The sequence below is a fragment of the Megachile rotundata genome, chromosome 11 (assembly GCF_050947335.1).
Source record: "Megachile rotundata isolate GNS110a chromosome 11, iyMegRotu1, whole genome shotgun sequence".
Taxonomy (NCBI): Eukaryota; Metazoa; Arthropoda; class Insecta; order Hymenoptera; family Megachilidae; genus Megachile; species Megachile rotundata.
Window position 1 is genome coordinate 13,872,846 of NC_134993.1, and position 26,928 is coordinate 13,899,773.

Below are 26,928 nucleotides of genomic sequence, written 5' to 3' on the forward strand. Positions count from 1 at the left end.
TCATAATTACGATTATCACTTATTTATTTGTCGCACTTAGATGCAAAGGTAATATTGAAATTAAGATATGAAAACAATTTGTTTATCAAGTAAATTTATTTTTTCTGTCATGAAGGACATTAAAAAAATATGTACACTTCTCTTGAAATAAATTATGCTTCAAAAAGTTGTCGGTCTTTTGCACTGCGTAATCATTTTGACAAAAATATTCTGGAACCTATTTCTTCATACAGGCTACTACATTATAGTATAAGACAATAAATTCTGGAAATATGATTCTTGCTTAGGACAATTGCCCTATGTAATATATTAATGATTCTTAATTATTTCCTGATCAATATACACAGCTCGGTAAGTTGACGATTGCCGGAACATTGATAAAATACGTCTGTATAACACATAAAACGTCATTATATAACCACTATGTACTTAAGAGATATCTGTGGCGATTAATTACGATTTTTTTAACAGCAGCAAAATATTTTGCAAATTCACCGATCGAATATGAAGCAATTAGTCCTATTATTTTTTTCTCGCTAATTCGAGTACGATCATCACGATAGATTCACTTTAGTTACCTTCGAAACTAATGTACGTAAGTGGTTACATGCTGTCTCGAGTTTCCACCAGGTACTTCCCCGTGAATTTCATTACATAAAATATCCTAGTGTTCTTTCAAAGGTGAGCTCGACGATGTAAAAGTCAGAAATATACGCGTTCACATTTATGTTATGTTCACAATTACAGTGCAGTCTCGCTACATGCCTCCGTTTCATGTGGCTTATTGAGCAAGTTCCTTTTACGCACGCTAGGAATAGACCTCCCTCTTTTTAGTGTACAGAAAAATTTAGTAATTTCAAATTCATGGACTTCCAAATTTTCAAATATTTCATGTGAAGAATAATAATCTCTTACAGTCCCGTTTAGTGAGACTCCACTGTATTAGAAAAGAACCTTTCGGTCGAGTAACTTGTACAAGGTACAGCTTGGATGCTGTTAGGTATATTTCGTCTAAATTGTTTAAAATAGGAAGTAAACAGATGCACGTTGCATTGAATGTGCAAAGGCAGCCAGCTGCCAAAAGAATGCGTCTTCAGCACCTCGTAACAATCGTAACAATTAGCTCTGTCGTGCTATAAACGTTGTTGTTATCACGTGCGAAGTAAATTTCCTTTCCTTTTGAATCGTTCCTCTAGATATCCTGGGATCTGAAAAGAGTTTCACAAAAGGGCCGTTACATTGTCTTCATAATGGTCCAGCTAGATTAAGCGGCAGGTTCTATATTACTAGGCACGGACAGTACAGATAAACAAAATGACTTGCTACTATAGTTTATAAAGCAGATTTTAATAAGGAATATTTTATGGTCACGTCGTACCGCTTGACAAACAATATATAATATGTTCAGATTACGTCACTATACACAAATTTTTGTTCTCTACGTTTTACAACACTTATTTACTACTAATAATTTACATCCATACTAATAAATATTTACCATCCAGTATACGATTTATTTAAAAGAGTAATTGTAAATAATTGTATTTACAATTGTTTCCCTCTGACGATGGTGTCCTCTAATTGTCGTAATTAACAAACTATCAACATCTATCATTACGCATATTTATACAAAATCATTACCACCTTATTATCGAATAATAAGTACATGCATGGTACGACGTCTTAAATGGTACCCGTATCATGTAATAAAGAAATGCATGCACTATGTTTTTAAATTCGCAAAGCTTGAAAATTGGAGGAAGAGCAGACAACTTTAGAATACGTTAGTTCAAGATTAGATACGAGAAAATGGTCCTAATCCACTAATGGTCAGGCACTCTGGGAACATTAAAACATAAGAGAACATGAGGAATTTTATTTAATGAATAGTGGAGAATAGGAATATCTCGATTGTATCATTTCTTTTTCTAATCAGCAAAACTGCGCAATAGGATATTTACAGCGTGAAATGAGACAACTATACAATTCTAAATCATTGCTACCTTTGGTTTCGGTCGATGTGTATCCACTGCATCAATAGGTAATCGAATGTGCTCCACTTTACAACCATAAGCGACCGGCGTTAATTTGATTATAGTATGTAACGGTACTTGCAAATATGGCAATTCATCTGTAACAGTACAAAAAATATAGTGAGAATTGTACATATGTTTTCACCAAATTGTAATAATGAAGAGAGGAAAAGAACAGCGTATTCTTTGAAGAGTTTACAGTTTACTATGGCTTCCTTCTTAAAACATCAAATGGATTGTGTAAAACCAACGCTAATCAAGTTAAGTAAACTGCGCGCAATTTGCGGTAATAAAATTATGTAAACAACTATATGTGGGTATCTTGAACTTCCATTGCGTGTACAACTGCGTCATCCACATCTTGATCTCTATTTTTCTATTTCATTTCAAAACGTAATGTTACGCAACTTCGTCAATTTGATATTCCTAATTCGCATTTACATGTATGTGCGATGCGATGTAAATGAATTGGAATACGTTATTTTTTAATCATGGTACGATACAGGGATCTTTTTCAGATTTTTATGTAACAATAATACTATCTGATCAAAGAAATACTTACCCGCACTTTTATCTAGGAAATAAGCAAGTAGACATCGCAAAACCGCTTGGTGAGTAACTACCAGAACATTACCCTGACGTTCTAGCTCCATGATCACCGGTTCCAGTCGTGCAACTAAATCTTCATAACTCTCTCCTCTTGGATAACGATATGAAAATTTATTTTGATCCCTAGCAGCAAAGTCTGTTGGATACTTCTCCGAGATTTCTTCATAAGTCATTTCTTCACAGATACCCTATGCATAAATATCATTCAATCATTTGAACAATCCATTGTAATACAATATCTAATGTCAATATTCTAGTTTCTACAATCTGTAATATATTGTTACATAAGTTTTATTGAATTTCCTTGTAGATAAAATAAAGATTTTATCGTTTTTAATCCGCTTATTGACGTACACTCAATTTCTACGCGGGGTAAGACTAATCTAGTTTTGCTGATAACATCAAGTATGACTAAGTTGTTTTGAAAAAACTTAGAATTTTAAGGAGAGTTGCATTACACAAGAAGAGCGAATACTATTCGATATTTAGCATGCATAATGGTGTTTCTTATTAGTATATCAGTTACCGCATCAATCTCATTTAGTGCTTTCCACCTTTCTTGAGGTGCATTCACGTCGCTTGCTGTCTGTATGGTCCTCTTCAGCCAGCTGGTCCACACTCTCAAACCCTACAATAAGAATTTTATTAGTTTTTTTTCAATAGAACATATCTTTCCATGCAATTCTTACCTGTATATCCTGATTAGTAATATAGGTAGCTAACGCTTTGGCATATTCCCAGCCTCTTTCGCTCAACTCCGAGTCTCCGCCTATTTTACCTTCGAGGTTCATCACGCTTTCGCCGTGCCTAGTTAAATAGATTGTACGTGGCACTATATGGATGTTCATAAGATAATAAACTATCCTACTTTGTATATGACCCTCATGCTTGTGAACCAGCACTTTCTCCCCTGTGTTGTAGATTTTCATAAAGGAGAGATCGCTTTCTTGATTCTCGTCCAGTGGCTGATACTTCTCTTGATAGTGTTCGATTCTTAACATGAAATCAGCCAGTACTTCTTCCTTGTTCATATTTGCGTAATCTGGACTGCTCACTTTCACCTGTGCGAACAGAAATTACATCTCATTAGTGGACTATTTCTCCTAATCAAGCTACTAACAAATTCAGTACAAAGTGTTAAGATCAGTCCATAAATTAAGTGGAGTGACTACAAAATTACTTTCTTCGAATCATGTACTGTTTGAACGTAACATAAAATCTTATTAAGTCTCTACATGTTTTATGTTCTCCTGCGACTCAGATATATGGACTAATCTAAAATTACGTCGGTACTACAGTAATTATTACGATTTTGCAGGTGCATTTAGAAGAATTTCCATACTTCCATGATATTCTGTTCAACGATTTCCGGGTCGTTACAGACGGACTCGACGAAGAACAGCTTGAAACCCATTTTCTCGACAACGATGTTTCTTATTAGCTGACGCCTTTCTATGGTGGAATTAGTGGCGTCGAAAACGGCTACCTCGCCGTCCCCGCTTTCGAGCCATTGACAGACATCATTGAGAGCATCCATCGCACACTGGGTACGTATCGCCATTGCTTTTATATTATCAGGACGGAAAAACTCATGGCACTGATACGCGGTAGTCGCATGCCGTCTATACTCTCCCAAGTTGAAAACTTTCGTATTTATTCCAATCCAGTTCAAATATCTGCATAATTTCTTGGATATGTAAGTCTTGCCACGTGCCGGCAGTCCAACCATCGCGATCACATGTGGCTTATTTACGAAATTAGCTCGTTCGCCTGAAATCAAACCACACAAAATTTTGATAAAGCCTCCATTACGAATAGCACTTTTTTTCTTAAATTCTGATCCTTTCATTCTTAAACTGATATCAATTGGTGTGCCTAATAAACGAAACAACAATTTCTAATATTGCAGACAAAAATACGTTATCGAAAACACGATACTCACTTTGATATTTAAGGTTCATGTTAATTTGAAATTTTGATCTAATCGATTATATCGATGTCCGATATGTATCGTTCGATTTCCGCACAACACCACGATTAACCGATCCATACCAATGTGAGCTCGTATCTCGTCGTATCGCGTGCACACAACGTGTTTTTTATTTATCTTTATATTATGTACGTATATAGATACACTTCTTTTTATATTTATCTTTATTGGATTTTTTGCTATATTGATAGTCCCTTCCTTTGCGGGTACACTTGCTCTCAGCACGAAAAAACTTCGCCGAGATATTGCACACTGAATTTCTTAATTTCGAACAAACACAGTAAATTTAAATTTACGTTTGTGTTGCAACTTACTTGACATGTTCAAGATTTATGCGAGATCAGAATAAATTAGCTATTCAAAGAAATTTACGATTCTTCATAGATGCTATTGCCAATGTTTGCTAATTTAGACCTTGCGATTAATCGAATTCGATTCTCGCATAAATAAATTCGGTGAGAATCGAATCGAATGTTACATCGAATGCGCGCGTAGATCTTTATCAGATAAAACAGCATTAATCGCAGCAGGCGTTCAAATGTTTTTGTAACGCAAACAGTTCATTATTTATTATTTTATAAATAATCATGTAAAATGACCGTCATACAAACAATCGTCAACGCTTTTAACTGCAGTCTAATCGTTCGAGATTAATTTTATCGCTTGGTTGGTGGTAATAATCGAGCAAAGACCAAGGTACAACTTCTGTAAAAACATTAATGTGAACCGGAAAAATAAATTCTACATTTCTTATGCAAGTTAGCATTTTAATTCGTACCCTTTATAATGTGCGTAATATATAAAGATTTGTTTCTGTACGATGCACAACGTACGAACAATACTATTAATACTAAAGATTAATCGTATATAATCAAGGTCAACAATAAAGCTAATTTTTATGGTTTCAGATACAATTTTGTTCCTGCTTCAATTACTTTCATATTACTATAAAAATCAATCATTTCAGATAATCCTTTAATACATGTTCTCTCAATCATGCCATTTACGAGAACAGGTTACGGGCAATCTAAAGATGTTTCGCTTTTACAGGTTATGTTTCTAAACCGTGATTGCAGATGCAATAGCGCGCGTAAAGGAAAACTACATTTTTATAAATCAAAATAAACATATATCAACGATTCCGTATTGTTAGTAATATTCCTTCGTGTGCAGAACCTCAGGGAAGTGTAAAAAGGAACAGAAGAATATTGATGGTACAGGAATCAAATATTTAAACTTAACTTTTATTCTTTCCAGAGACTTTGCATAAACATTTATGAGGGTAGTTGTATTTATGGTTATGAATGTCTTACCTCGAATGGGAAAAGGTTTCGTTTGAATGGTGTCCGAGCTTGGTGGTGTGTAATGCATTTCGATTTTCGGATCAGTCATTCTACGACACTACGTAAATGTACTTTGTTTTTATAGTCAAACAGCTATTTCACTAAACTCCGCTTACGAAGTAAATGAACACAAATTCTTAAGTCTCACTAGCCTCGCACGCACCACGTATCTGTCAGTCATTGAACACGCATGGGAATTCGTTGCGGTAATCTCACTGTCACTGCGGTCCTATCCTACAATTCATATTTACGGTATATCATTGTGTTAATTTGGCATTATCGTAAAATCCCCGAAAGAGCCAAGAAAAATATTATAGTCGTCGATAAGCTCCACAGAAGTAAGATAAAAGAAGACAGAAAAAAACTGAAGCGGAGACGGAAGAGTAACGCGCACCTACCGTTCCGCCGGAAAAATCCGAACTTTAGTACGCGCCACGCTACGTATAGGCCTCGAATCTTAAAACGATTATTATTGCGTACGGATTGTGGTGCGGGGAAATCTTTTCGGCAGTAACTCTCATTGTGTGGCTCCGTTTTGTCCTTCAAAAGAAGCTTCGAAAGATTTCCGACTTTTGTAAAAATTGTCTGAATCTCATTCTATCGACTCAACGCGTTTCCCCTCGGTAGAGGTTATCCTTTCGGAAAACAACATTCGTATTTGATTAACAAAAATAGATCACTAGTTCGAACCAGATTTTTAACGAACACCACTGTTTATATGAAATACCTTCAACCAGTCCGTAGCCTCGAGAATGATCACGCGACTTCTCTTGACGTCACTTTATTCTTTTTTAACCAATTCCTTATGCTTTCATGTACAAAAGTGCAAAGAAACATCAACAAAAATGTTCTTTACTATGATATGTTTGTTATAAGTTCAATTTGATTCAAATACTCATCAGTGTAGAGGTAATCTGTAAAAATCGAAAACACGAATGAAACCCCGCTAATTTTGTCATTTATTTTAACAGCCAATAAGAAATGTCCGTAAATAAAAAGTGACGAATAGGGTTACGCGATTCTGAGAGGTTAACAAGTTATTTATGCATTTTCAAAAGCACTTAAAATAAGATTCAGAGAAAACATCCTTCTTGAAAAGGTATTAAATGTTCAATATATTTATATCATCTGCTATATCTATTAAAGATACAATAAAATATGGCATGCCGTTCTCGAGGGGTCATCGATTTTGGGTTCCTGAAGTACCTAAGATGCAGGAAGAAGACACAGGATTTTAGCTGTACTAATATATTTGCTAATCTTTTTAATATATTATATAAATATTAAGAAACTGTAATCGATTTTGAGAATTATACCTAACGTTAAATTAGCAAGATTTTATCCACATTATTTTAGTAATGAGAAGCATACAACTTCAATTTTGTATAGATAATACTTATAAAATAATACTTTCAAAGTATTTAGAACGATCTATATGTTTAAAATTCATATTTACGCGCGTTTTCTGAAAAGAATACCACCGACGACACCTTGTGGCAGTAGGCGGAAGCAACAGTGAGTAGCGGACGCTTCACAAGTCCGCCGTCAGATGACGCCGCACGTACCTGTTTTTTTTTTTCGCAATTTGATTAATATTGGCTTTCTTCAAATTAATGAATAATATAACATAATTATTAACAAATCCGAGAGTCAATAAATTCACAAAACTTATTCAGAATTAATTCCATTAATTTCCACATTTCACCGCTAGATAGCGGTAGCAGTACAATTTCCAGTCGGCGCGCGAAAATTTAAATTTTGAAATACATACAAAAATTAGACTTCCAAAGTACTTACAATTTTTTATATTAATTACTTTATGATACACCACTGCCTCCTATATCTGTTTACATACTAAATCACCGAGGTAATTTAATGTAGAATCCAGTTATAGAACATTTTTTTTTATCCTGTTGCAATTCCTAAAATTACCTTGTAGATACGTAAAATATGTAATACAACAACTTACTGTTAAATGTAAGATTATGTTTGCGGAAATTTTATTATTTATCGTGTTCGAAAATGGGCTTTGTAAACTAGACATAATGCGTACCAATGCACGAATGTTATTGCCGGCATTAGGGAGTTATTCCCCTTGGCTGCCATTTTTCCAGAGAAGTCATATTTGCAATTGAATGTACGTATTGCACTTGATTGTAAAGTGTAATCGAACCAATCAGGGCTGACGTGTGTAAGATGAACAAACACTGATGAAATATAATTTGTTGTGAAGTAAATAATATAAAAATATAGTAATAGGGTGCAGTGTATAACTAAACATAATTTCCTTGTTTAACATTAATAAAAAAAATGTGATGGATGTAGTGTCATCTATGCGTACTGTAAATAATTGTAAATTTTAAGTTTTGTTCTATAATAACGAGTACCTGATCGCTGTAAAAATATAACAACGTAGCGTGTAACATCATGCCTTCGTTAAGAAAAAAATCTAGCCGAAAAGTAAATGGGGAAAATGGCAATGACAATTTGATTGGAGGTTAATTATTATGTTACATTATTGTTATGCTATAGTTACATTTCCGCAAATTTCCATGTTTGTAATTAAATTCATTAACTATTTTATTGTTCCATGGAAGATGTAACCATTGACGATTTTGCAAATTCATCACGGACTCACGCCAGATTTAAAAAGGCTGTGACAAATGTTTCCTCTGAAGGTTATTTTTTCAATACATTTCAATCAACTTTTTATTGTGCCATTTCTGTTTTGAAAAAGAAATGTAATACATGTTTGTGTATAAGCAAACCAATAATGTTTAATGTCATATTCTTGCCTTTCTTTTACAGTGAAACAAGAAGTAACCAGACAAAAAGAAGATACATACTTCTTGAAAGAAATGGATGAGAATGATCAAAACTTACCCGATACAAATAAGTCAAAGAAAAACGGTAAATCTATTTGTTTAAAAAGAAACTACCTTTTCTGTTCGAATTACACTAATTCAATTTAACGGATATAATAAGATATATCCCATGTGTAGGTATCTTAGTAAGGCAGAGGAGAAACAGAGAAACTAGTTCTTCCAGGAAGGATATAATAGAAGATGAAGGTAAACATATGTACTGATCAAAATATATTCATAGATTTATGTGAAAAACAATTGTTTCGACCATTTAATAGGCGTAGACTATCCATTGGATATATGGTTCATTATATCTGAATATATTAGCCCAGAGGCTGTTGGAAAATTTGCTCGAATATGTAGAAGTTCTTACCATGTAACAACCACTGGCAAATTTTGGTTTCATTTATATAAATCGTAAGTTTACCTTGGAGTGAATGATCATAATTTTCTAAACATTAGTAATACAATAGTAAATTGAATATGATTGTAGGTATTATAAATTTATTCCTGGTTTGCCAGAACGTTTGCAACCACATTGTATGGTCCGCACACATGGACTACGCGCGTGTGTTATTCGAACATTACATTATACTTATTTTGCCTTAAAAAGAGAAGTTGATGATATATCTTACTTAAGACAAGATGAACCTCACTCCCTTGTGAAAAGACGATGTTGTCTTATGTGGCACAAGGTAAGTATTACAAAAATGTTTATAAATGTTATTTTCAATAATTACTAAAATCTGCTTCCAGGAAGGAAAAATGCGATGGTATTTTTACTTTAAATTGAAGGAAATTCCGAAATCAACCGGCTCGTTAAAGCGAAAACCCCAAATGAATGTTAAAAAAACAGATTTTCTTGAAATGTTGGAAGATGTAGCTGTAAATCCAGAAGAGGGCTGTAAAGTACTTAGGGTATTTATTGTATTATTATATAACTAAGTGTGATACGTTCTCGTCAAACGTTGTATTTATTTTACCATATAATTTATAGGTAACTTGCTTAAAGTATAGTATGCTGCCACCTGTAATTGGTTTGGTTCTGCAGTCTGTATCAATGACTTTAATGCCAGGTTTTAAAGATCATCGACTGCAGCTCGGATTTGGAACGTCAGATATTCCTAGTACACTGACAAATCAAGTTATTTTAAATGATGTTGTTAATTGTCAAATTTTAGATTGGTGGCATCCACTTTATCCCCATCAAGATGCTATCACTACAATTGAATTACCGCAGAGTGATTGGTGGGATACTTGTTAGGAGATTCCATGTTTTGCAAACGAGCAGTTAAAATATAAATACGACTTTTGTAATATAAATATTTATGTAAATAATACATTAAATGTCTGTTATGTAAATCATTTGGAAATTATTCTGAGAAATTTCATATATCTTCTAAAATTTAAAAATAAACAGAAAATTTGCTGACCATTCAACATTAAAAGATACGATAATGTTTTATTACAAATGTAGTTTAGAAAATATATATGTACACTTACATGCTTGAGTAGACCATTTAAAAACAAAGAAAAAACATTATCTTTTGATAATTGCTTCAACAGCGTGCAGTAATTCATCCACATGAATCACGTTTGAAGTTGAAATTTGCATTTGTGTAATCTGAAATAAGTTGAACGAACTTTCCATGGTAAGGAGTTGATAGTTTCATAAAATTTTTCACCATATTAGCGTAAGCTTGTACGTCAACTTGTAATTGAATGCGTATTTTTTCATCGTCGCTGATTCCCTGGACTTCAGAAGAAAAGGAACCGGTCGATTTGTCACGAATTTTTTTCAATCTCCTCAAGCTTTCTTCAGTTTTTTGTACCGAAGTTAAAACATCTGTTACAGAAGCTAAATAACTGTAATCACAAAATATGATACATTTAAACAATTACCACAATATTTAAAACCATCGTGTATTATTTCTTCTTACTGTTCAGTTAATGATGAAAGAGCTAATTCCAACCAATGATTAACGTCATCTAATATCACATTTTTATATTCCGCATGGAAATTTATGAGAAATGTAAGACTATTCTTCACATAAGCACATGGTTTTGTTGGTATATCCCTTTTCGTACGTCTAAACAATCTTGGTATATCACTGACTTGTTTTAAATGTACTATACCTTGTTTCAAAAGTTCATTCACAATTTCTTCTGTGATTTGTGGCAAAATAGTTCTTAAATTATTTATTGTTTCGTTGAGAGAATCTGTAAAGCAAAATATAATAACAATTCAATTATAAGCTGTAAAGTATGTTAATATTTTTTATCACAACCTTCTAATAATTTCAATACTCTTGGGGTTCCCTGTTTAAGTTTTGATTGGGTGATCTCTAAACAAGACGGAAGTCTGGCTATAAATTTTTGTACATCTTTGTACAAACAAATAAGAAAGTTCAATCTCGTGGAATGTTCTGCTTTGTTTAAATTATTTGTTTCGCTTTCTATTGTCCATACCTTTATATAAAAAAAAAAATTAAAATTAATTATTTTATTGTGTTTCATAATCTAGAAAAGTGTTATATTTTATACTTCTTTAAGTGCTTCTTGAATCCATGTTTGATATCTGGCACATATCTGAAGACTGAATTTCCAAAATCTACATGTGAAATATAACAAATTATTACTACCTTTTATCTTTTTCAAAAGTAGCATATTAACTGTATAATACTTAATATGAATAATTACCGATGGAATAGCTGATACAAATATATGTCATTAGACCAAATTTTTTGTAGATTGTCCCATGTAATAGTGGTTGCATGAAGAGAAAAATCATTTTGTGCAAGGGTTTCCAATGTTCCTTTCACACATGATGGTGATATTGGTTCGGTTAATACCGCTTCAATTGCACTGGTTATTTCTTGAAATCGTATTTGAAAATAGACTGGCAAATTCCACTTTTTTAAGAAGTGTTTGTATTGTGAATTTGCTTTTAATGCTGCTAAAGATTCAGTTGTAACACACTCTGCTTCCAATTTTTCTAAGAACTCCAAAGTTGCTATGTATCTCTGAAATTGTATGTCACAGTATGATATATTGCTATAAAGATAAAAGTATTATTCATTTTATTTGCTAACCGAATGAAATAATATTGGATCTCCAGGAGCAAAAATACATTTAATGTATTGCTCAATCTTTTCTTCCACATCAACCCAAAAACTGTTTACCAAAAAATTGAAACCTTTCACAGAATATCTGAAATATACGTAACAAATTGTAGTGCTACACATAGCTGAAATTTATCAGAAGTAGTATACATACCTATCAGGATATAGTGTGATATCTAAAAGTTGCTTGAGTTCTACATTCAAAATATTCAACAGCATATTATAAATATTTTGTAGGCCAAGTAAATTGGTTTGTAAATTTTCTATATTAATTGCGTTATGAACCAATGGACTGACAACTTCATTTCTTATTAAATTTTCTGCATTACTAATTTTATCAAGCATAATGTAAATTCTTAAACATCGAATTAAAAAGGTAGAATTTTTTTCTTGCACACATGCTAAGAAAAACTCATTGAGATATTTCATGTACAATTGTTCAAGTTTTTCACACTCCTATAACAATATAAGTTTTCTGTGACTAATACAAATAAGAAACAGATAAATTTATTTTAAACTATTTGTCAAGTACATGCATACTTTTTGTTTGTCGTTGATAGTATCCAATTTGCATCTAGATAGGTAAAATTGTAATTGACTGAATTCTGCTGCAGCTTGTTCCAAAATGTCTATTTTAACAGAACTTTCAAGAAATGTATTCAAACATAAGATTTTGGATAATTTATTTGAAGAGTTGTAAATATGCTGCAAACTAAATATACTTTTCTTGTACTCTCTAATTTTTTTACTATCATTCATGTTATTTGAGATTACAGTAATTTCATCATCTAAAGTCTGTCGTATTTGCTATTATGGAAAAGATTAAATTTTAGTAAAATATGTTGTGCAACTTCAAATTTTTTTTGATACTTTACCATTACTTCTTCCTTCAATTGACCCAACGGTGTTTGCAAATTATTAATAGCTTTATCCAAACCAATGAGATTACTTGATAAATTAACAAAATCTGTATAATCTCTATTGATTAAATCGATCATAGCAGACCTTAATAATTTCAAATATATTCCTAAATCATCCCGCATTGTTTCCAACTTTGAATTTTTTCTGTGTTCTTGTAGAAAAGTATCCACATTAAAATTTGGCTAAAATTGATAAGGTATTAAATTAAAAAATCTGATACAATGTAGTAATTTGTTAGCTTGAAATATACAAAAATCATCACCTGAATAAAATCAAGATCTGTGAAACACAGATCTTTTGGGACTTTTGGTAAATTAATTTCTTTCGACATGGTGTCTTTTGTTTATTGATCTTCTTATAAAAAATTTTTTTCTTCAGTGAATTTGTTTATATATTTATAAATGTCATACATTCATCATTTTTAGTTTATAGAGTGCAGTATCTAAAAAAAATGATTAAGAACTTATTCTAGTATCATAAACACAATGACAAGTATCAGCTGGCAAATTAAAAAAACAAGTGATAGTTTGATGACGTAAAAATAATATTGTATAACAATGAATTTTTATTGCAATTAATTAGCAGACAAATATGTGTTTTATATTACAATTACAAAATATATTTCAACTCGAAAGCACAGTACTTTTTGACCTAACTCAATCCATGAACATGACGTATGCATGTATTTATACATAAGTACTCGAAGTTAGGAGAAAATATTATCGCCTCGCGCAGCTCGAATGGGTTTAGAACTTCTGAACTGTATCAGAAAGCTCCCCTACTACTTGTACTGCCTTTTCATGACAGGCTTGTTTGCTGTGCTGTTCATACGTTCGATGGACAGAAATATTGAAATAGAAAAAGATGACGATACATAGAATAAATAAGAGGTAAAACGGCGTAATAAATAGATAAAAGATAGGTAGTATGCACAAACGGCGTCGCAGTCATCCTAAGAACGCATGTTCGTTACCGTTGGTTACGAAGAGCGCTAAACCAATCAGAGTTAAGATGCGCAGAATGAACGAAAACTCGTCGTTCGACGCTTTCATGAATTTCACTATATGCGTGTATACCACGCATGCACGCACGCACGCGTACAGCCAAACGAATGGATGGTTTGCAATTCACATTTGTGACCAATAATAAATATCTACTTATACTTTCATTAATGAGAAAGTTGTGTTATAAATTATAAAAGAAAATACAACAAACAGAAATTTCTACAACTTCGTTTTCTAAAGATTTTTATCGAAAATACTAGGGTATTTTTAAAGGCGAAATAGCCGTGAAGCCATCGAGGACTTGACAAGTTTTGCTACTTTTAGTGAAATTTATTTTCAAAATGGCAGCTACGAAAAGATTGCAAAAGGTAAATCAAAGCTTTTGACAGTCGAATAAAAATTATCTAATCGATTTGATTCGTGATAGAGACTATAAAACATGATTTATAATTGCAGTGCGTTTACCATGTAGAATGTAGGTGATTAACAAAAGTAGTTCCTTGCAGTATCTTCTTCAGCGATGCTGAACTTTTTTATTATAATATAGAACATTAATATTTCTATCGTTATTTATACAAAATATTTTATTACGATTCTAATCCTTTCAAACTACTAAAAAATACTTTGTCATTAAATCTTAAAACATTCGATTCGGTAATTAGTTTTCTGCTAGCTATCTGGGTAATTATCACTTTCTTCTTTCAGGAACTTGGTGATTTAAGAGCTTCGGCAATGAAAAATTTTACAAATATTCAAGTAGACGAGTCAAATATTCTTACTTGGCAAGGCCTTATATTGCCGGTATGTTGCAGTGTATCGTTCAGTTTTACCGATGTAATTTAATCTAACCTAACCTAATCTAATCACATTTGTAAAGATATCTACAGTTAATTGTATACAATGAAGCATAATATTTTGCTTGTGGATGTATTAAATGATCCTATGTTTTATTTTTAAAGTTATGTGGAAACATAACAATACCAATTTTAAGTGCATACAGTATGTGTTCTATGATAATGTTAAGTAGAAAATTTTCGTGTATATGTATTTTAATACATTTTAGGATAATCCGCCATATAATAAGGGAGCGTTTCGCATTGAAATAAATTTCCCTGCAGAATATCCTTTTAAGCCTCCAAAGATAAACTTTAAAACTAAAATATATCATCCGAATGTTGATGAAAAAGGACAGGTATGCTTGCCGATTATTAGTGCTGAAAATTGGAAACCAGCTACGAAAACGGATCAAGGTAAATTTCCCTTAAGTTTATTATTATAAGGTATAAAGGATAAACAATAAATTTTAATTTATTTCCACAGTCGTACAAGCTTTAATAGCGTTAGTGAATGATCCAGAACCAGAGCATCCATTAAGGGCAGACCTTGCTGAAGAATTTTTGAAGGATAGAAAAAAATTTTTAAAAAATGCTGAAGAGTTCACAAAGAAGCATGCAGAAAAGAGGAGGGAGTCATCATCGTCTAACGAATAACCATGGGTGACCAATTCTTTTCACCGAGATGCCTGCCACCGGTCAGATAATTTAATTGAAGCCAGCATAGACTTAACTGTTACATGAAAAACAAGTTGAGATACATGTGTACAGTATTGGTTAATTACCGACAATGATATAAATATGTGCAAATTGTAATGTTTATAAAGCGGATGAACAGATTTTTCAGAACAAAGTAAAATATAATAAACTAATTGTATGATATTGTATACAATTTGTATTTTGAAGCTATGTGATTACGATCCATACAATTCAAAAAGGTGTCATCTATTCTTTTTGTGTTACAGCAAAACAGTTATAATTGTAAGTAAGCGTAACTTATTAAAGTAACGCATTTACTTCCAGCGTTGTGGATGCATTATCATAATGTTAATTTTTTGAAGGAGTTCTAGACGAATTTTTATGCGTATCATTTAAGCCCATAAACGAATATAAATGTACATAAGTTTATGTAATTACTAAAAAACAATACTAATATCCTTTCTGTTTAGTGTTATTTTGAACATTTAATTCAATTTTTATATACGTATATAAAATACAAACTATTTGTATTCAAATTATAATACATTATGTATGTAGCTGTTCTTCTTAGATGTAATATTAAAGCATTTAATAGAAATTAGATTTAGAAGAAATCAAGTTTATATCTTTATTAATTTGTTACTTTACACAATATGGTATGCGTAGAAAAAACAATGTGAAAATTCTCAATTATGAATGGTGTGACGCTTGAACAATTTATGAACAAGTCTTGAGCTTACCTTGGTATACCATTACATACAAATAGATATTCGAATACGGGAAACTCGAGTGTATTCAATTTTGCGAGATCCAACGTCGAATGGGATAAAAAGGATAGGATGGAGTCAATGTGACACCTTGTATTTAAAGCGTATTGAAACGAAGGGCTACTTTTACAGGGTTTTATTTTTATTCAGTTTGCGTAAGAAAGGGTAAAACCGTTTGTTTAAATATTAAATCTCTATATTAATAAATAAAGATATAAATGAAAATAAAAATATGATGCATTTCACATTTTTTTCCATCTTTCAACACACGAGCCCATAATAATAGTTTTTAATCATAACTTTCATTCTTTTATTACGTTCTTCGTCTTTATATAAGCTCATCCGCGCACTTTTTTTACTTTTTTAATTTCGTCAATAAATTCCGCATCTGTTATAGACTCGTAGGTTCCACTTTTGGCATACTACAATAAATATTCTGCGATTTAACGAAGAATTGGATTAATTTGTATGTAACAATATAATTGATGAGTCAGGTGGAAGAGGTGAAACTTGCAAAAAATGTACTAAATTTTTTCCGCAATTTTATTTATTTCATTGTCAATTAAATTTTAATTGTTGTTATAAAGTAGTTATTCTTATTCGAAGATAAGAGTCCGGATGAAGGAATCCAATTTGAACAAGGACATGGAAAATATTTAAAATAAAATAATCGAATATTGAAAATGGGGCAAATATATTCTTAGATATACACTCACGCTACTTATATACACATATAATAGATAACCACGAGTATAAATAAAATCGCTGTATAACATCGATATTTTTATGAAATTTATGGTGTATTTCTCTAAACTGTATATGATTGTAGTTAATCGCAGTTTTGCAAGTGTAAAAAAATGCCTTAATCGTATCGCGCCCGATGAGTGAATCAATTTTAACTATTATTACTTGCTCTCCAATTCACTATTAATAAATGTGTTTGACTAAACATTAGTAAATTTAAATTACAATTTTCTATTATAGTCGATGTATGCACACAATTCGACCATATGTGACATAAATTAAAAGAAGAACGTGCTAATGATATTATAGAACATATTCTTATAAACCTTCATTTTATACTTGAAAGTATAAATTTTAAATAGTTCGATCACCTTTACATTAACCTTTTCCACCGAACTAGTCAATTATTAAACGTATCTAGGTATATATTCTCTTTGAATTTTGAGGCAATCAACATCAATTAATCTCAATTTACTTTATAAGATTGCTGAATCTTCCTGTCAAGTTTTTCCATCAAATTTCGTCTGTTGACAAGTAGAAATTTTTTCAACGATAATTCATACTATAAATATGGTAAATGATATAAGATAGAAATTTATTTATAAAAAAAAAGGAAAAAAAAACAATCATGAGGAATCGAGGGGAATGTAAAGTTATCAATCTGTTCCAGTAATATGGCAGTTGATGCAGAATGCCTCATATACGATAATTTTAACCGTATTTATAAAATAACAATTCTTACTCGATGATAACTCATGGTACAACACACAACTTAGCAGAATATAATGAAACATTGAAATACAATTAACGAAATACGCATTATTACAAATTACTTACATGTTTGTACAGATCCAATATTTGAATTCGAACATTAAGCAACATACGTGTACACCTTTCTGTAATCAAATAAATATAATCAATATTGACATTAAAATAATAATACCATAATCGAACTAAAAATGGAATAAATAACTGTAACGTGTACCTATCTTCTGGCGTGCGTGCCAAATACTCTCGCTCGATTAAACCTTCAATACGTTTTTTAATTATTACGGGTGAAGGTAAAAATCTGCCTCTTAATTGTTCTGTGACTTCTGTTACAAGTATATTGTGCTATAAAAGTTAAAAATATAAATAATGAGATTAAAACACGTAAACGTTCAAACGATTGTATACAAAGAAACACGTATTTATATATTGTTACGTACAGGCATACGCTTCCTATCTTTCATAATACGAACAATAGCTGCTTCTATCTCGTGTTTTCTGTCTTCGTCGACTTTATTACGCGTTTCTCTCCTCTCCGGTTCCGATTCACCTTTTGCTGCCACCGTTTGAATCTTTACTCTTTGTAAAATTATATAAAATTTATAAAAAAAATGTATTAAAATAAAAGGCTTATTAAAAAAAAAGAAGAAAAGAAATATGTTTGTATGATTTCACTTCAGCGCAGAAACAGTACCTGTGTAATTTACTACTAAAGCTGTCATTGACGCAAAAACAGTGTGAAGGTTCTATTTCTTTTGTACGAGGATGTTTCAATAATACTCTTTGCGTAGCTTTGCCCATTGCGAGAGATTGCAATGCTCTAACCAAGTCTCTCTCTGGAATATCGGTTTCACCTTGAATTTCCTACGCAACGTTTCATACATTGTATAGATAATCTTAAAACATTGAAATTTCATTATAAAAGTACCGACGATAGACTGGCTGTTAAAACTGACCTCATACGTCAATTTGTCTCTTTTGTTGAACAACATCAAAACGCACATTTGATAAGTTGATACTTGTATTATATGTTTCCTTGTGTTGCCGCAACCGCTACTACGTTGACTTAAAATACTACCATTAGTACTTCCACTTCCGTTACCAATGGAACTTGAAGACGATGGTGTATCCAACCCGCCGCAGCTGTTTTCTTCCCTTCGTGGTCCATAAAATACAGCATTTAAATCCGCCGACCCTAAAAAGTTGATATTCAATTGTAAACTACTAAATCATTCAAAAATATTAAGCAAACAAAAACACAAGGAATGAATTTATCATTGAAACTAATTTATTATTAACCTAATTGTGGTTGTAACGTTAACTGTCGTCCACTATGTTTAGCAAGATAAAAACGTCGGAAGGCATCGAAAGCATCTCGTGGTGCTACTGGTATACTACACTTTGGAGTTGCAGATTGTGTTGGCCAAAAACCAGTTGTCAAAACTCTTACGCTTATATCCACTCCGTGCAGATTTGTCTGTGGTACAAAAGAATTAAAGAATCAATTATCTATAATTACTTAAATGTATCGACTATTTACTTACAATAGATGTAAGGACATGATCCTTAAATTTATCCATGATGGTATTGCTGACTGTTATGTCTTTAAACATTCCTTCTAATTTTGATGTGAATTGACACCCGCATTCAGTCTAAGTGGAAGTACAAATGTTAATAAATCTTGCCAGAGTATGACAAAGTATGACAAAATAAATTTTACCTTAAGTTTGGATATCATATTTTTTTCGCTATCGTCGGACACAGATTTATTCAAGAGAAGACGTTTAGCTAAATGTTGTTTATAATATCGTTCAAATACGTCTTTTTCTTGAAGAAATCGGAACAAAACCATGGTTTTGTCCAAAATACCTTCAATTTCTTGTTCCGTCATCTGTAATGAGTAAACAAAATACTAATATCTTTAAAGGTAAATGGTAATTAACAAGTGTAAGTGAAAATTTCAAGGAAAATTGTTTCGATATACATTAATCCTTTGTAGAATACAATAGATTTAGTAAAATTTCGCGTTATTACCTACCGTAAGTACTTATCTATAGGAATACAGTTAACAGAACTAACCCCTTTAACACCCTTTTTCAGCTTGTCATCAATGAAGAGCGATAAGTATTCTGGACTCTTTGTATTTAAATTTAAAAAATATTCAAAGTCAGATGCGATCATTTGTTTATAATTTTTATCGTTGTTAAATGAATAATGAAGAAAATGGTCGAAACGGTCTTTCAAATCCAATAAATTCTGAATAAAAAGAACGGCATTTGTCGTTGATTCGTGTTCTTCTTGAACCATGGCACGTCCTTGTTCCTTGAGAAACTGAGAAACGCAATCACACACTGTACGCAAACCGTCCGAAACCCTTGAAAATAATTTATACATGCAAGCGAGATCTTCAGTTTTCTGATTTTTGAGCATATGTACTACACCACTATTTTCCATCTGAAATAAAAAAAATAGTAGTGCTATATCATGAAATCAAGACCCTTAGAATAAACTGAAAGTATCATAGAAATTTGGGATGTGAACAAAACATGACTTTAAGAATAATGCTATATGTATTATAATACAAATATTACTTTTTGTTGTAAATAATATAAATATAATACCTCGACAATGGTTCTCATATGAATTTTAATTAATTCTTCTTCTACAACTTCCACTATTCGTGGTTCAGTAGATTCATCTAAATAATGTTTTGCTCTTTCTGATTCTTCACAAATTCTAGCTTCAACTTTTTTTATATATACCGATGCACTATTTTCTGCCAAAAATTTTTGAGATTCCATCTAAACACATAACAAATAAGATAAATAATTGTATGAAGATTTTAATAAAGATATGTATAACATGCTTCCTTACTCTATAAAATTCAGCACTCTGTTGTAAAAAAGGCCTTTCAAAATCTTCTTCATACACTTGACGGCTGTTAATGCCAAGTAACATTAACATTTGACAAGCATTTTTTATCGCTATGCGATCTACTACTTCTCCCCTTCTTTCTCTTGCTACCATACCTAGTAATGTTTCTCGTAAATGATCTCTAACACATCCATATCTAACCACCTAAAAGTAAACCAGTTATTTTTACTTGCTATTAATCTGAAATCTATTACCATGTTCATTTCACTGATACTTACTTGATCTCTAAATATGATAAGTCCCAAATTGTAAACATTGTCTACATCATTCTGTTGAACATACACTCTATCCATGTACATCAAAATATCTCTGATCATTACCATCGATGTTTGATGATCATTCCAAGCCTGATTCAAAGTTTGAAGAAAATTATTGTGGAGAGATCTTAGTACATCTTCTCGTACTTTATTTTCCAAGTGGTGTGTTACTACTTCCTTTAAACCTGTATATAAACGTTCTCCATACTTATGAAGAACCATAGTATAAGCATTCCGATAAAGTTCTTCAAAACTAAGACCCGAATTATTTTTCTTCTGAATTTCTTGAATAGCATTTTTCAATAGTGCCCAAATACTTTCTACATACTTTTCATCCATAGTAGTCTAAAAAAGTGGAAATATGATCTTAATCATTACTAATGCATATGATTATAAAAGAGTAAAATTAAGTTTAAATCATAAAATACTTAAACAATCAAATATCTAACTTGGAAACAAGATAATTGGAATTCAAGCAAGAATATTGGAACCATTTAAAAACTGACCTTATTGAAAAAAAGGGAAGGAAAGTATATTAGACTCAAAATAATCCATAATAGGTACAGTATTAAAAGATACATTATGTATACATTTACATATAAATACAATTGTATGTTAACCTTATGAAATTTGTTTCCATTTAAATTATTTCAAACTTTATACTTGTCTATCATTTTCATGAAACAAGAATCAAAAAGACATTGATAAAAAATGTTAAATACACAATGTATACTGCTTCAATGACAAATATAACCAATAAAATTTAAATACCATTTTAACAAATTACATACAGAGTAAAACATCATCACAAACAGATACACAAATGTTTAATGTGACGGGTGTTGAAAGTTTTTTAACAAATTTTTAATATCATCTTATTTAACACGAAATTTAAATAGGAGCATCTTATAATTACAAATTTTCTATACAAAAATCACAGATTTAAATCTTTATTGACAAAATAATCCAAAAGTCATCAATAAACATAGTAACGTTACAATATTTATATTTCATTACTTGTCTTTTATGCCTCTATAGTAACTGTGCCAATGAAATATCTGCTGATATATTCATCCTTATGACAGAACATATGATACCATTGTGTACAATTTTCAAAATATCAAAAACAAATGGAGCCTGAATACCGATATGAAATTAATCATAGTGCTACACGTTAATGTGTACTAAAGCATTAAATTTATATTCATGATAAATAATGAAATAACAAAAGCACATTTACTTCCACATTTAACTAACACTTTTTATCAATTGACATACAATTTAAAAGAATAGGTTATCGATATATACGTGTGTGTAAGAAGATTCAAATAGAACATATATTAACAAGTTTGTAAGATAAATAAAAAGGAACGAAGAAAAAGAAATAAGAAATAAATAGATTTTAAGAAATAAAACGAACGAAAGTGAAAGAAGCTGTACTCACCGGAAAAGCACGTATGCGCATTTTGCTTTCTTTCTTAATCATATTACTGCTCTTCATCATGTCGAATTCTAGTTAGACGAAGAATCTTTTAGAAATACTTTCTGGCTAATCCTAGGATAACGTTACACCGTGTATACATTGACACCAGTTAAACGTAGAGAGCATTCACTCGCGTAAAGGAAGTATTAGCCGATGATCGGCTCCCGCTCAAAAATACAATCACTCATCCACGTTTACGATATACGAGAGTACCAAAAATTGTATTGTTATCGTGAACATTTAATAAAAGAAAGAAAAATACGCGATATTGGAAGAGGGGGAAAAAATGAGAGACTTGGTAAGAGACAGAGCGAAAGGGGGCGACAGGGAGGGGGGAGGAAGGATGAACAGTGCTCTTTTTTGGGGGATAATATGCTTAAGGGTTGAAAAGTAAAGGGGAGATGAACGTGAGAGAAAAACAGGAAAAAAGGATGAATAGAGATGAAACGAAACAAAAAATATCACGCTTCTGTCACGAAACAACGAATCTGTCAGATCTCAAAAATACACCTTGATATCGTTAGGTTTTTGAATAGGTCAACGTGATTGTTGATACGTTTCTAGCGTTTTTCGAGGCATAGTGAATTTAGATTGTGATAACTCGAGTTTCCATCCTACGGTTCGATGTTGGATACACAATATATCACTGAAAACGATACGCTACATGGACACGAATCACGAACATTGGTAAGAGCGTATACTTCGTTTAACGAGGGAGACCATATTCATCATTCGACGAATGTTCCTTCCTTCTGCGCATATCAGTTTTGATTGGTTCGCGTATGCTTCGTAACCAACAGCAACGCACGTGCGCCATTATGACGTTCTTGACACCAAACATACATACTTGGTGATCCAAATCCTCAAATTCTAAAATTCTCAAATTTACAAATCCCCGAGATACCAGATTTCCAAATTTACAACATTTCAAGATTCTACATAAATTTCTAAACTTAAATTAAGAAATTTTTAAATGAGATTGTACTCGTTGTGTGCCACTTATCACTGTTTCTATATTTTGCTCACTACGTATATGTGACCAATAAATAGAAATGTATGTTTTAGTGGACAACACGAAGGAGGGAACCTACTGAAATTAGCTATGTTGTACGATTCAGTATTGTCTCCTGCAGAACAGTAAATCCACAAAGAATTCTGTAACTATATCGATTGCGCACCTCTTATTCGCAATTGCGATGGTCCTCTATAGCCTATTTCTGATTTCGTGATCATATACACAGCGGAGAAAAATAAACGAAAAACGATAACCAATGATAATGTGAAAAATATATAAAATTGAAAACGTTATATTCAATTTTTTCCACATATTCTTCAAGTATATGAATATAAAACAAAAAGAATTTCGTATAAAGAGTAAAATATACTGCAATTCTCGAGATGTAACAAGCACAGAACTTTATGTCACTGTGTATATACTTTCCGTGTCATAATCTTCATGAAAACGCATGCGCAATGCCATAGATTATAAGATATATAGAACTGAAAGTGAGGATATGCGCAAAGATATGAATTCTCATTATCTAGTTACTAAATTTATGAAAATCAGATGCGTAAAATTTACGTTACATGAAAACAGTCATTAAATATTTCTTTATGCTTATGAGTCTATCTTATTTATTCGTAATCATCGGCGTAAGAATGTAGAATCATGATAATGTCGAGTAAGGAATCGATGAAATTAATCAAAATTTCGATACAGAAGAGATACTCGACGTTACATTAATCCTTAAGAATTAATGAAATTTATGTCAAGTTGTTTCAACATAAATTGTATGAACATGCATGTTTATAGAAGTATAAACAGTGTCTAATGAAGTTCACACGCTTGTTTCTGCTGACCTTGTATTTATTAAAATTCACGATACTTATGAAATGCAAATTCGAAGGACGTGTCAAGTTGCTGTTCACTAATAGATTTTTACTTTTTTGCATGTAGTTTGTCAACAATGATCTTTATTACATGTACGAATAACCAATCATTTTTATGAAACTATTCTTATGTTACAAGTACTAGAATTATACTATCACAAATATACAGTTTAAGTTATCATCTGTAAATATTGTTTACTGAAGACAGTACAAATTCCATAGATAACTGAACAATTTTTAACAGATACGTGGCATCAACGCAATAATTTATTACCATCTTCTATTAATGTTCATTATTAACGGCACCATCTACCGATTAAATCACATCCGAATACGCTCCTGTCATTTTCTTGATTAATATTTTGTAAGATATAAAAGATTTTGTAACAAAAAGATATTTTGTAACTGTGAAATTATGTACATATAATGTACACGTTAAGATAAACAATACATGTTAAAATTAATTTCAATAAATAAGAAAAAATAAACGTCATTAAATTTTACGATTAAAACAATTTGTTTAAAGAATTGTTCGTGAAATAACAGAGAAAAATAGCAGAAATACGAAAGTGAACAACATTCGATAAAGCTGCCATGTTTTCGCCCCACCGTCTCATCAGCAGGAATCTGCAATTTATAAGTGCAGTATGTACTGAAACAGTCAGTAGTAACGTCGTCACGTCACCGATACTCTCGTTCAAAGTTAGCCAATCGATACATCCACTTGTCAGAACATTTAGCATTTCCGCTGCAACAATGGCTAAAATAAAGGTAAATTAATTATGTCACTGGTATCTGCAAATTAGTAATCATATTGTTATTATCTACTTACATATGTAAATTTTAATTGATTTTAATATTGTCAAGATTAACATATTTGTAAGTCATCTAGAGAACTGTTATATGATAAATGGATAAAAACAATGACAATTATAATTTTTTGTAATTATATTGGTTTTACATTTTTGATCCAATTTATTCTAGGCTGGTCCCGTTGTTGATATTTTGGGCGATGAAATGACACGTATCATATGGGATGCCATCAAGCAAAAGCTTATTTTACCTTATTTAGATGTTGAATTGCATACTTATGATTTGGGCATTGAAAATCGAGATGCAACCAATGATCAGGTAACTGTAGATTGTGCAAATGCTATCAAGAAATATAATGTAGGTATAAAATGTGCTACTATTACGCCTGATGAGAAACGAGTAGAAGAATTTAAGTTGAAACAAATGTGGAAAAGCCCCAATGGTACTATTAGAAATATGTTAGGTGGTACAGTTTTTCGTGAACCAATTATTTGTAAGAATATACCACGTCTAGTGACAGGCTGGAACAAACCTATCATTATTGGTAGACATGCCCATGCAGATCAATATAAAGCTACAGACTTTATAGTACCTGGCCCAGGTAAACTTGAAATTACATGGACTGGAAATAACGGAGAAAAAATTCACCATACAGTCCACACCTTCCAAGGTCCAGGTATTGCTCAAGCACAATACAATACAGATGAGAGTATTACTGCCTTTGCTCATAGTTCTATGCAATATGCACTTTCAAGAAATTATCCTCTGTACCTTTCCACAAAGAATACAATTCTTAAAAAATACGATGGCAGATTCAAAGATATTTTCCAAGAAGTATATGAAAAGGATTACAAAGACAAGTTTGAAGCTAAGAAAGTTTGGTACGAACACCGCTTAATAGACGATATGGTAGCGTTTGCAATGAAGGCAGAAGGTGGTTTTGTATGGGCTTGTAAAAATTACGACGGAGATGTGCAATCCGATTCCGTGGCACAAGGATACGGATCCCTAGGTTTAATGACTTCGGTTCTAATTTGTCCAGATGGACGAACCGTAGAAACAGAAGCCGCACACGGTACCGTAACAAGACACTACCGTATGTATCAGCAAGGAAAGGAAACTTCAACGAATCCAATCGCTTCGATATTCGCATGGACGCAAGGATTGCTTCATCGCGCAAAATTAGATAGTAATCAAGAACTTGAACACTTCGCAAAAACCTTAGAATCAGTATGCATCAATACTATCGAATCAGGTCATATGACAAAGGACCTTGCAATTTGCATCAAAGGCATGGCAAATGTTACAAGATCTGATTATTTAGAAACATTTGAATTCCTCGATAAATTGGCAGAAAACCTGCAGAAACAACTTAAAAAGTGACTACATTACAGTTGTTCTGATGTGATGCAATCAAAGTATTAAATGTATGCCACAAGAACAATATTACTGGTTATGGGAAATAAAACTGCATTTAATTTATATGAAGCCTTTTAAAGGCATATTTGCAGAGAAATGCATGAAGATAACACAAAATATTGTAATTAAAATTGTAAAAACATGTTTAAAGTTTTCTTTTTAATATTAAATTTTTAAGGATTTGTTAAATAAAAGTGAAATTGTGTAAACTGGTTTATCATTCCCTTCCTTATTCCTGCTATTTTGAATAATGAGAAGAACAATATTTAATCAAATCGTTTTTGTAGTCTACAAAAACCATTTTAATTATGCTGCATGTTTCAATGTTTTATCTCATTTATATCGAATACTTATGTAAAAAAGTAGGTCGACGCGGTATCTTCCAAAAAAACTACATAAGCATATTTTTTTTGTCGGACAGTACTTTCTTATTTC

The 26,928-nt window shown here is 31.8% G+C and overlaps 6 protein-coding genes across 29 annotated transcripts; 3 read left to right on the forward strand and 3 right to left on the reverse strand.

Moving 5' to 3' along the window:
- Positions 1–77: 77 nt before the first annotated feature.
- Positions 78–6,738, reverse strand: Pfrx (6-phosphofructo-2-kinase/fructose-2,6-biphosphatase). Of its 8 annotated transcripts, none has more exons than XR_001097657.2 (8): positions 5,946–6,431; positions 3,985–4,412; positions 3,332–3,703; positions 3,169–3,270; positions 2,596–2,830; positions 2,004–2,131; positions 1,499–1,839; positions 78–1,208 (listed from the first exon to the last, which is right to left on the reverse strand). XR_001097657.2 is itself a non-coding variant. In XM_076537388.1 (8 exons), the coding sequence occupies exons 2-8, from the start codon at positions 6,022–6,024 to the stop codon at positions 1,152–1,154; spliced, it is 1,401 nt and encodes a 466-aa protein (XP_076393503.1). In that variant the 5' UTR covers positions 6,025–6,209; positions 6,456–6,738; the 3' UTR covers positions 78–1,151. The 8 variants fall into 8 exon arrangements, 5 of the variants coding, with proteins under 5 accessions (XP_076393503.1, XP_012154552.1, XP_012154554.1 ...); XR_013039922.1 differs by having other exon boundaries at positions 1,485–1,839; XR_013039921.1 differs by lacking the exon at positions 1,499–1,839 and having other exon boundaries at positions 78–388; positions 579–1,208; positions 5,946–6,430.
- A 1,217-nt stretch (positions 6,739–7,955) lies between these two features.
- fsd (transmembrane protein fates-shifted) lies at positions 7,956–10,201 on the forward strand. Of its 7 annotated transcripts, none has more exons than XM_012299167.2 (8): positions 8,119–8,472; positions 8,573–8,716; positions 8,784–8,885; positions 8,978–9,046; positions 9,118–9,256; positions 9,333–9,534; positions 9,596–9,757; positions 9,837–10,201. In XM_012299167.2, the coding sequence occupies exons 1-8, from the start codon at positions 8,403–8,405 to the stop codon at positions 10,101–10,103; spliced, it is 1,155 nt and encodes a 384-aa protein (XP_012154557.2). In that variant the 5' UTR covers positions 8,119–8,402; the 3' UTR covers positions 10,104–10,201. The 7 variants fall into 7 exon arrangements, with proteins under 7 accessions (XP_076393508.1, XP_076393509.1, XP_012154560.2 ...); XM_012299168.2 differs by having other exon boundaries at positions 8,573–8,653; XM_076537393.1 differs by lacking the exons at positions 8,119–8,472; positions 8,573–8,716 and adding an exon at positions 7,956–8,112.
- On the reverse strand, positions 9,795–13,841 carry Cog2 (conserved oligomeric Golgi complex subunit 2). 6 transcript variants are annotated; one of them, XM_076537367.1, is made up of 13 exons: positions 13,526–13,841; positions 13,145–13,324; positions 12,837–13,064; positions 12,502–12,768; positions 12,116–12,417; positions 11,932–12,049; positions 11,540–11,862; positions 11,384–11,450; positions 11,128–11,308; positions 10,780–11,059; positions 10,525–10,705; positions 10,343–10,463; positions 9,795–10,059 (listed from the first exon to the last, which is right to left on the reverse strand). In XM_076537367.1, the coding sequence occupies exons 2-12, from the start codon at positions 13,211–13,213 to the stop codon at positions 10,380–10,382; spliced, it is 2,100 nt and encodes a 699-aa protein (XP_076393482.1). In that variant the 5' UTR covers positions 13,214–13,324; positions 13,526–13,841; the 3' UTR covers positions 9,795–10,059; positions 10,343–10,379. The 6 variants fall into 6 exon arrangements, 2 of the variants coding, with proteins under 2 accessions (XP_076393482.1, XP_012154562.1); XM_012299172.2 differs by having other exon boundaries at positions 9,795–10,238; XR_001097660.2 differs by having other exon boundaries at positions 9,795–10,238; positions 10,343–10,705.
- Positions 13,842–13,934: 93 nt separating this feature from the next.
- On the forward strand, positions 13,935–16,416 carry Ubc10 (ubiquitin conjugating enzyme 10). 4 transcript variants are annotated; one of them, XM_012299149.2, is made up of 4 exons: positions 13,935–14,254; positions 14,592–14,720; positions 14,950–15,136; positions 15,207–16,416. In XM_012299149.2, the coding sequence occupies exons 1-4, from the start codon at positions 14,228–14,230 to the stop codon at positions 15,374–15,376; spliced, it is 513 nt and encodes a 170-aa protein (XP_012154539.1). In that variant the 5' UTR covers positions 13,935–14,227; the 3' UTR covers positions 15,377–16,416. The 4 variants fall into 4 exon arrangements, with proteins under 4 accessions (XP_012154539.1, XP_003700578.1, XP_012154540.1 ...); XM_003700530.3 differs by having other exon boundaries at positions 13,937–14,254; positions 14,592–14,687; XM_012299150.2 differs by having other exon boundaries at positions 14,238–14,361.
- Positions 16,307–23,354, reverse strand: Cul3 (cullin 3). Of its 3 annotated transcripts, none has more exons than XM_012299148.2 (14): positions 22,333–23,354; positions 20,850–21,233; positions 20,572–20,775; positions 20,319–20,498; positions 19,777–20,151; positions 19,418–19,588; positions 19,242–19,349; positions 18,997–19,174; positions 18,654–18,892; positions 18,392–18,561; positions 18,138–18,276; positions 17,915–18,042; positions 17,767–17,825; positions 16,307–16,621 (listed from the first exon to the last, which is right to left on the reverse strand). In XM_012299148.2, exons 1-13 carry the CDS (start codon positions 22,390–22,392, stop codon positions 17,801–17,803), a joined length of 2,361 nt encoding a protein of 786 aa, XP_012154538.1. In that variant the 5' UTR covers positions 22,393–23,354; the 3' UTR covers positions 16,307–16,621; positions 17,767–17,800. The 3 variants fall into 3 exon arrangements, with proteins under 3 accessions (XP_012154538.1, XP_012154537.1, XP_003700577.1); XM_012299147.2 differs by having other exon boundaries at positions 16,307–16,607; positions 22,333–23,353; XM_003700529.3 differs by lacking the exon at positions 16,307–16,621 and adding an exon at positions 16,861–17,453.
- Positions 23,355–24,087: 733 nt separating this feature from the next.
- Idh (isocitrate dehydrogenase [NADP] cytoplasmic) lies at positions 24,088–26,702 on the forward strand. Its single transcript, XM_003700567.3, has 2 exons — positions 24,088–25,032; positions 25,246–26,702. Exons 1-2 carry the CDS (start codon positions 24,856–24,858, stop codon positions 26,455–26,457), a joined length of 1,389 nt encoding a protein of 462 aa, XP_003700615.1. The 5' UTR covers positions 24,088–24,855; the 3' UTR covers positions 26,458–26,702.
- Positions 26,703–26,928: the final 226 nt, after the last annotated feature.

Excerpts from the sequence above, each read along its gene's own strand:
- Cog2 (XM_076537367.1), bottom strand. The coding sequence starts at position 13,213 with ATGTCGAAAGAAATTAATTTACCAAAAGTCCCAAAAGATCTGTGTTTC. Across the intron at positions 11,863-11,931 it reads ATCCAATATTATTTCATTCG|AGATACATAGCAACTTTGGA; the intron begins GTTAGCAAATAA and ends ATACAATTTCAG. Across the intron at positions 11,309-11,383 it reads TTCAAGAAGCACTTAAAGAA|GTATGGACAATAGAAAGCGA; the intron begins GTATAAAATATA and ends TTTTATATAAAG.
- Cul3 (XM_012299148.2), bottom strand. The coding sequence starts at position 22,392 with ATGATGAAGAGCAGTAATATGATTAAGAAAGAAAGCAAAATGCGCATA. Across the intron at positions 21,234-22,332 it reads TGCGCATACGTGCTTTTCCG|ACTACTATGGATGAAAAGTA; the intron begins GTGAGTACAGCT and ends CCACTTTTTTAG. Across the intron at positions 19,589-19,776 it reads TGAAAAAGGGTGTTAAAGGG|ATGACGGAACAAGAAATTGA; the intron begins GTTAGTTCTGTT and ends TACTCATTACAG.
- Ubc10 (XM_012299149.2), top strand. The coding sequence starts at position 14,228 with ATGGCAGCTACGAAAAGATTGCAAAAG. Across the intron at positions 14,255-14,591 it reads CTACGAAAAGATTGCAAAAG|GAACTTGGTGATTTAAGAGC; the intron begins GTAAATCAAAGC and ends TTCTTCTTTCAG. Across the intron at positions 14,721-14,949 it reads TATCGTTCAGTTTTACCGAT|GATAATCCGCCATATAATAA; the intron begins GTAATTTAATCT and ends AATACATTTTAG.
- Pfrx (XM_076537388.1), bottom strand. The coding sequence starts at position 6,024 with ATGACTGATCCGAAAATCGAAATGCATTACACACCACCAAGCTCGGAC. Across the intron at positions 4,413-5,945 it reads GAAACCTTTTCCCATTCGAG|GCGAACGAGCTAATTTCGTA; the intron begins GTAAGACATTCA and ends GTTTGATTTCAG. Across the intron at positions 2,132-2,595 it reads TTTCCTAGATAAAAGTGCGG|ATGAATTGCCATATTTGCAA; the intron begins GTAAGTATTTCT and ends GTACTGTTACAG.
- Idh (XM_003700567.3), top strand. The coding sequence starts at position 24,856 with ATGTTTTCGCCCCACCGTCTCATCAGCAGGAATCTGCAATTTATAAGT. Across the intron at positions 25,033-25,245 it reads CAACAATGGCTAAAATAAAG|GCTGGTCCCGTTGTTGATAT; the intron begins GTAAATTAATTA and ends AATTTATTCTAG.
- fsd (XM_012299167.2), top strand. The coding sequence starts at position 8,403 with ATGCCTTCGTTAAGAAAAAAATCTAGCCGAAAAGTAAATGGGGAAAAT. Across the intron at positions 8,473-8,572 it reads CAATGACAATTTGATTGGAG|ATGTAACCATTGACGATTTT; the intron begins GTTAATTATTAT and ends GTTCCATGGAAG. Across the intron at positions 9,257-9,332 it reads TGGTTTCATTTATATAAATC|GTATTATAAATTTATTCCTG; the intron begins GTAAGTTTACCT and ends ATATGATTGTAG.